We start from the raw sequence: 7,397 nt of genomic DNA, 5'->3' as shown, positions 1-7,397 counted from the left end.
CGCGAGACCGGTGAGTAGTGCAGGTGTCGCTCTTCATAAATTACTCCACCGGCCTCGCTCCGTTCCCACGGCTCTCGGCCCCGCCCCCACTCGTCACATTAAATTGTAATAATATTTCACAAAAGGCAAATGTATCACTGCACATTTAATAACTAATTTATCAATTAATCTGTACCAGAGTTTGGATCTACCATGTTAAAGTTGAGCTTAGCAATAGCAATGCCAAGAACATAGGTTTGAAGGAATGCATGAACTGATAAAATACATACTTTGAATGCAAATACGTTGTTTCTGATAAAAACAAAAAACAACAAAAAAAGTTCTGACTGTGTCAATTACAACAAGCATGGCATCAGGGTAAACAAAGGTGTAATACAACCATTTTGTTTCTTCACATAATACTTAATATACTCAAACAGAGCTTGTGAACAATCAATGACTAATTTAAATTTTCAAAAGGGTTTATGGTCTGCCCGTCATGTAATTGGTGAAGGGTGATTACTGAAGTGAGCAGCTAATGAATGACAGCATGTTGAAAATCTCACTGTGTGATGTCAACTGAAACCAATAAACAAACCTGCTACAATAATTGTGTTCATAGACTCTTTTTACATACCAATCTGCTTTTTGTGCACCTTAATGCAGTTATCAACACAATAGCTTTCCAGGAAGCCAATAACATACCTGATAATGACTGGCTTTTGCTAGCTCCTGATTGGCAGATTCCACATGTGATGAGGTGGTCTGAATGTAGTCTTCAATGCTGTCTGTGAAGAGAGAAAACAAGCATTATTATTGTTGTTGTCATCGTGTTATGTAGAAAATGTTACAATGCGTTCAGGATGTTCAGACTATTTCCAGATGATCTTCAGCCCATGTATGAGTAATCTTACACTTCATAAGAGAAAGTGTTCCTCACTCATACACATTTCACAAAAATAGAAGATTGTCCAAGCACACTGTGTACCAGAGCACCTTTATAAACATACCCACTCTCTCATTCATGTTCCTTTTCCCAGGGAGGAAGAGATTAGAGAGTAAAGTGCCCAGTGTTGATGCTGCCAAAAACTGCACTGCATTTTGTGGTTCCCTATACACCATCATCGCAAAAGACCATGTTGAAAGGAAGAGTCATAAATGAAATTTTGGCCAAAAATGAAATTTATCTTATTATTTACTCACCCTCATATTGTTCCAAGTCTGCATGCTATTATTTTTCCAGTAGAGATGCCATACAACAACATAATTCATAGTGAATAGGGACTGTTAAGGGCCAAAAGAAACAACATACAATTATAAAATTAAATATTAATATAAAAATAGGCAAATTATTAAATAAATACTTTAATCAATTATAAATATAATTAAAATGATCAAAAAATTTTTCTGAAGCCATATGATAACTTTGTGTGAGGAACAGCCCAAGTTTAAGTTATTATTCACTGTTAATCTTGTTCACGTTCATGACAAGAATTTAAAAAATGCCATTATTTACTCAACCTCGTATTGTTCCAAACCCGCATGCTTTTATTTATTTATTTACAGTTGAAATGCCACTGAACAACATAATTCATATCATAGTAACCATTGACTGTTAAGGGCCAAAAGAAGCAGTAGACAAGTATAAAATGCTAAATTAATTAAATAAAATGAAATAAAATTGAAAACAGAAAATGTTTTGGTGTCACTTGAGCATGAGTAAATAATGACAGACTATTAATTTTTAGGTGAATTATAATTATATGCTATAATTATAATTATATAATTAAATTATATATTCATAACAATAATCAGCCTTTCATAAGCAGGATGCACTTTTGCCAAATGAATTATTAAGATTCAATTCTACATTGGTTTGGGCAGCATTTACTGCATTATTGATATGTGAAATTATTTTTATAAAAAAAAAATCAGTGAAAATATACTTTGTAAATATTACTTATTATACTATGACTATTTGTGTATTAGGCAATATCTAGTATAAAAGTGTAAACAAATATTTGTAACATCTCTCCCGGTACCAAGAGAAAATTACCTAATATTCTACTCAAGAAATGCATCCCAAAAATACATTTTCCGCAGAGAATTGTGCTTAGAAACACACATACTGTATAATAATCAACTAGAAACACACAAAAACTCGGTTATGTCCTTCCTTCCTTAATTCGTAGGAAAGTCAGCCAATTATTAACTTTGAATAATCCAAATGAGTTATCTTGTTCCAATGCACATGTACTTATACTAGCAAGTGAGAGCATTGATTCAAATGCAAAGTCAATTCCCTTCCCAATTAAAAACAAATGTGCGGTTCACCACACAGGAGAGCAGAACGAAAGCAGAAGCGGGAGAGTTACAGCGGGGTTAAAGCAGGGCAGGCTCAGCTGAGGGGAACACTGTAGACCTCACCTCCGCCTAGCTGGAGGAACTAATGAGGTTTTGTTTATCTTTCTCTGATTTGATTTGGTGCTGGTCTCCGCCGTCACGTGAGATGTGGCAGGGGAGGGTTTGCATGGAAAGAAGCTGGAAACCTGTGCGGGAAAAGGTTTTTGTCTATGCTTTTTCTCTATTTTGTATTCGTCATTTAGTTAGATGGCCTTTTAAAGGATTAACAAGAGCTCCAACATGCTATCAGTTTGTAATCTTTCATCCCACCTTCCTTACCTGGATTCATCTCAACCCCACATTTCTTTCTATTTATGGTAACAGCTAAATTGCCCATTTTAAATGAGCTGAGTGGAGCACAGTTGCTCCCTGGTTTAATTAAAACCTGTAGGATAGTTTCCCGTACTTCTTATCACAAGCCCGTTCTCAGGTGGAGGTGCATGAACAACAAGCTTCATCGAGTCACAAAAGTGAAAAACAGCAAGAATATGGTCCTGAGTGCTGCAGACAGGAACAAACAAACCAAAGTTTACACAAAGCAATATCTGAAAGTGTGTGTGGGGGCCACACGATATTCAGAAAGTGCTCAGTATATACTCCAGTGACCAATATAACCCTCCCAGCATGAACATTTCTTCTGTCTCCATCTAAGATTACTGACCTGTCATCTACTACCAGTATAGGCAGAGTGAATCTGGGTGGAAATGAGAAATGGCTCATTTAGAAACACTGAAGGGAGATGACACATCATACAGAGACTTATCAATCAATATTTCAATAGCGAAACTGAAAAGAAGGCTCTGTGCTTGATGAATCATCAGCCATGTCTGCTAAACACACCCTGCAGGGCAACCAACCTCTTATTAGTGTCACTTGTGTCAAAAATACATTCTAAATGGATTTTTATCAAAGCTATTGAGCAATGCTGTTCCAAAAGTCGCCTCACTGTTTACTGTCTACACAGGCGACTATTTTATACAGCAGCATCCCAACTGAAATTGAACTTCATAAGCGAATGATTTGAAATGCTTTTCATAGCAATCCTGCAAGCTGTCACTCATGTACATGGCACAAATGACTTCTCACATGAAGTACACAAGACGTCTCACAATTCAGTTGATTTCAATAGAGCTCCATGGTGGCCACCCATTTTTTCAACAGCCTTGGATACAGGAGGATTCTTCTCTATTCTGCTATAAAGAGTGTTAAGCTGGGAACCAAACCAACCAACTCTGAGAGGAAAAACATTATATTACAAATTGATTTTAAGCAAAGAAGTATTTGAAAAATCAGACAACGGTACAATACTGGGCATTTAAATTATTTTAGGGAGAGAATGAAGTCCCATGAAGCATTGCAGATTACAACTGAATCTAAATGATGGTACAATATTACTTAGAGTCATTGATTATAAATTATATATTCACAACACATTTTGTGCAAAAACATGCTTCATGTGAATGGGCGTTTTGGGCTTGTTGGAGTTTGTTTCCATAATAAGAGCAACATATCTCATTGGCTGCCTCTCTCTTCAAAATAATGGGCAGTGGAGCTCTTCCTGGAGAATCTGATAAAATGTAACACTATTAAAAAAAAAAATTAGTTAAAATCACACATTTATGGATTCTACAGCACCATTGCTTAATATGTCATGGTAGGTTTGTCTTGAACAGTTTATGCATTATTGTCAAAAATCAATGTAGACATAATGACTGTTGCACAATTTAGAGCCTGATGTTACCAACACTAAGCTAATGACTTGATACTCTAGAAATACAAATATATAGCACACACATATTTTGTCAATAATCAGTTTTAGATTAGATATATGTATCAGTTAAAATTTTTCAGTACCGAATAAAAGTATTTGACATTTCCATAGGCTCCATAGGTTTTAGCCTTTAGAAAGGCTAAACCTTTCTAAAACATTCTTGTCACAGTGTGTTCTGGGATTGTCTTATTATCCACAAAGTATATGTTATCTTATACAACAACATAATTTTGCTACATATTGTTTCAAACTGGCTTCACATCAGGATAATGCCCAAAAATATCGCCTAGCTAAGCAGGTTTTGCTAAGTAAGCTAAATTTTGGAATGGAACTATAGTGTTTGGTTTCATTTTTAATTCACTAACTAAACAAAATGTCTTAAAGTTAAAAAAAAATTGATAAAAGATGCACCGTTAACCATAATGCATTGCTAGCTCAGCTGTAGAGATGAAGTGTGTATCACTGGGATCCAAAAAGGCCAGTACTGTTTGCGCTTTAAACTACCTGAATCACACCAGCTCTTGTTCCTCTTTTAATTCAGCTTTTTATATGCAGAGTCCTGCTCTGTACAAATATTTTGTGAACAATCAGTTTAAGATTATATATTTGTATCAATTAAAATGTTTCAGTTCCAAATAAAAAGTATTTGATATTTCCATAGACTCCATAGGTTTTAGCCTTTAGAAAGGCCAAACCTTTCTAAAACTTTCTTGTCACAGCGAGTTCTGGGATTGTCTTATTATCCACAAAGTATATGTTATCTTATACAACAACATAATTTTGCTACATATTGTTTCAAACTGGCTTCACATCAGGATAATGCCCAAAAATATCGCCTAGCTAAGCAGGTTTTGCTAAGTAAGCTAAATTTTGGAATGGAACTATAGTGTTTGGTTTCATTTTTAATTCACTAACTAAACAAAATGTCTTAAAGTTAAAAAAAAATTGATAAAAGATGCACCGTTAACCATAATGCATTGCTAGCTCAGCTGTAGAGATGAAGTGTGTATCACTGGGATCCAAAAAGGCCAGTACTGTTTGCGCTTTAAACTACCTGAATCACACCAGCTCTTGTTCCTCTTTTAATTCAGCTTTTTATATGCAGAGTCCTGCTCTGTGTAATATAACCTTATCGACTGCCAAACATGGGCAAACAGCCTCTGAAAACACAAATACAATTGTTGCTTTTTAATTTCCATCATCCTCAATTTGTTTAAGAATTACAGGGACAAACTTTATAATGACTCTAAATGAACAGGCTTGACGAGCTCTTATCTGGAGACTCCTCAGCTGGTCACTACAGACTCACACGCACACACACGAACGGTGAATACTCCTGAAAACATTAGGCTAGAAAAAATTAAAGAATCAACCAATTAGGGAGGCACAACGCTGAGCTGTAAAACAAACACCCAATTAGTTTGAAACATAATTTAGCATTTGTGTCCGCAGAATCAAATCACCTCTTTATGGAATCAATAGACGCGCTATGTACACAGATAACCTTAAGCAATGCTAAAGCAGTAAATAAACAGAATGGCATCAATGCTGACTACAGTGTTAGACAGATGTGGCATGCAATACAAGGAAATGCACTTGAGGAAATGCTAACATGGACATGCACATGACACATATAGGGTGAACAATTAAACAAATAACAAAAAATATACTTTTAATATACTTAATTTAGTTATGCTAACAAGGTGAATTGAAAATGGCGACTGAGCATGATCTGAAGTCATCGGCACATATGCATCATATCAGAACATGTCAGGCTATGTGCCAATGATGTAATCATGCTACTTTAAAGTTGCAGTCGGCAGTCACATCTACCATTGCTAATTTCATGGGCAGAATCATTTCAGTAGGAATCTGTGCGATTGTGAGTTTCACGTGAGGAAGAAAAAGTTCCTCATGCAGATTTCTCTCATGCTCAAGTTGATCAATTGAATTTGCCAAACTAACAAACAGAAAGTTGCTTGGTTTGAAAGTGATTTATGTGAGCTGTGCTTCATGCATCACTACGCTATTGACAGTGGACAATGGAATTTCACCGAAATTTTGCTAATGTGAATGCACCATTACTCAGTATTAAAATAGTACTATTTTATACTACATAATGCCACAACACATTTTAATACACGTAACATTGGCTATTGAGCTTTTTTCCTGTCATCCAACAACTAATAGCACAGCATGACCCGTTTCATTCAGGTACGTGTCACACATCGTTCTGGCTTTGTTACAGAAGCCCACCTTTCCACAAGGCTGTGCTAAAAGCACCAATCCAAACTTCCTGCACCTGTTTACTTGCCTAATCTGTCCTATCTCCACCCCTCCAATCACGGCCATCCACGGAGACTTTATTCACATCCACCTCTTAATAAACACCATGGGTACAAAGGCAAAGACCAATTTAGCCACTTCTATTTCAGGCTCTTAAAACTCTTAGGCCTTACTTCCCTGCCTGATCTGTGGAAGACCTCCTGAAAACATCATGCCTGGATGCAATGGCGCTATTGTTTTCTAACAGCCATTTATGAAATGTTTCCATGTGCATATGTAGGTGTATACAATCTCATACACATCAAAAACATGGTCTAAAAGAATAACTCTGCAGGAGGGCGGAAGCTCCAGAAATATCACGACCACGTGAAGAATACCGGCTTTTATTTCATCCTTAAGCTGTGGCTTTAAAGGGAAAAAAATTAAATCTTTGGGATATGAATGATGACAGTTGGAGGGGCACACATGTCCTAAATCCCCCCCATTCAGACCTTGCATGTGCTCAGTGCGTTGAAAAAGAGAAATGGCTTTATAAGAGTTGAATGGCTTTATTTCCATGAGAACTTTCAGTATGTGACTGACATAGGTCTTTTTCAAAACGTCATGTGAACTGTCTACATGGGCAACTAAAGTGGAAACCCATAACCAGTGTTATTTTAGTATCATACACTATTATAGTTTTTGTTAATATTTTGAATTAAATTTAGTTCCCTTTCAGTAGGTCACTACGAGTCATGTCGTGACCGACGAATTGGGATCTCGCTTCGAGAGACCAATCTACTTCGAGTGTAACTAAACGAGCCAATGCACATTGGCATGCAATTATTGCATCCAGCTGCCGCTGATCACAGCGTGAGCATAAAAAGGCAGCCGGTGCAATGCATACCAGCTTTTCGCTTCAGAGCAGAGCGACCATCCAAGTGTCTTCAGTGAGCTACGAGTTCAACGCGCTCTTGGA

The 7,397-nt window shown here is 36.6% G+C and overlaps 1 protein-coding gene across 4 annotated transcripts in view; it reads right to left on the bottom strand.

Annotated features, from left to right (window-relative positions):
- Nucleotides 1-7,397, bottom strand: part of LOC107755895 (t-SNARE domain-containing protein 1-like) — a 130,889-nt gene that overhangs the window by 44,435 nt on the left and 79,057 nt on the right. For 3 of the 4 annotated variants that reach the window (XR_001641749.1, XR_001641744.1, XR_001641753.1), the window contains one exon: nucleotides 685-767. Coding sequence is in view for 1 of the 4 variants with exons in the window: in XM_016572860.1 (XP_016428346.1) it covers nucleotides 705-767 (63 nt within the window). In the remaining 3 variants the exon portion in view is untranslated. Of the gene's footprint in view, nucleotides 1-527; nucleotides 559-684; nucleotides 768-7,397 lie in introns of those variants that run through there. The other variant, XM_016572860.1, reaches the window with a different exon arrangement.

The sequence above is a fragment of the Sinocyclocheilus rhinocerous genome, unplaced genomic scaffold, assembly GCF_001515625.1.
Source record: "Sinocyclocheilus rhinocerous isolate Xijiao unplaced genomic scaffold, SAMN03320098_v1.1 scaffold11, whole genome shotgun sequence".
Classification (NCBI taxonomy): domain Eukaryota; kingdom Metazoa; phylum Chordata; class Actinopteri; order Cypriniformes; family Cyprinidae; genus Sinocyclocheilus; species Sinocyclocheilus rhinocerous.
Note: the sequence above shows the minus strand (reverse complement) of the source record. Positions and strands in the feature narration are given on the sequence as shown.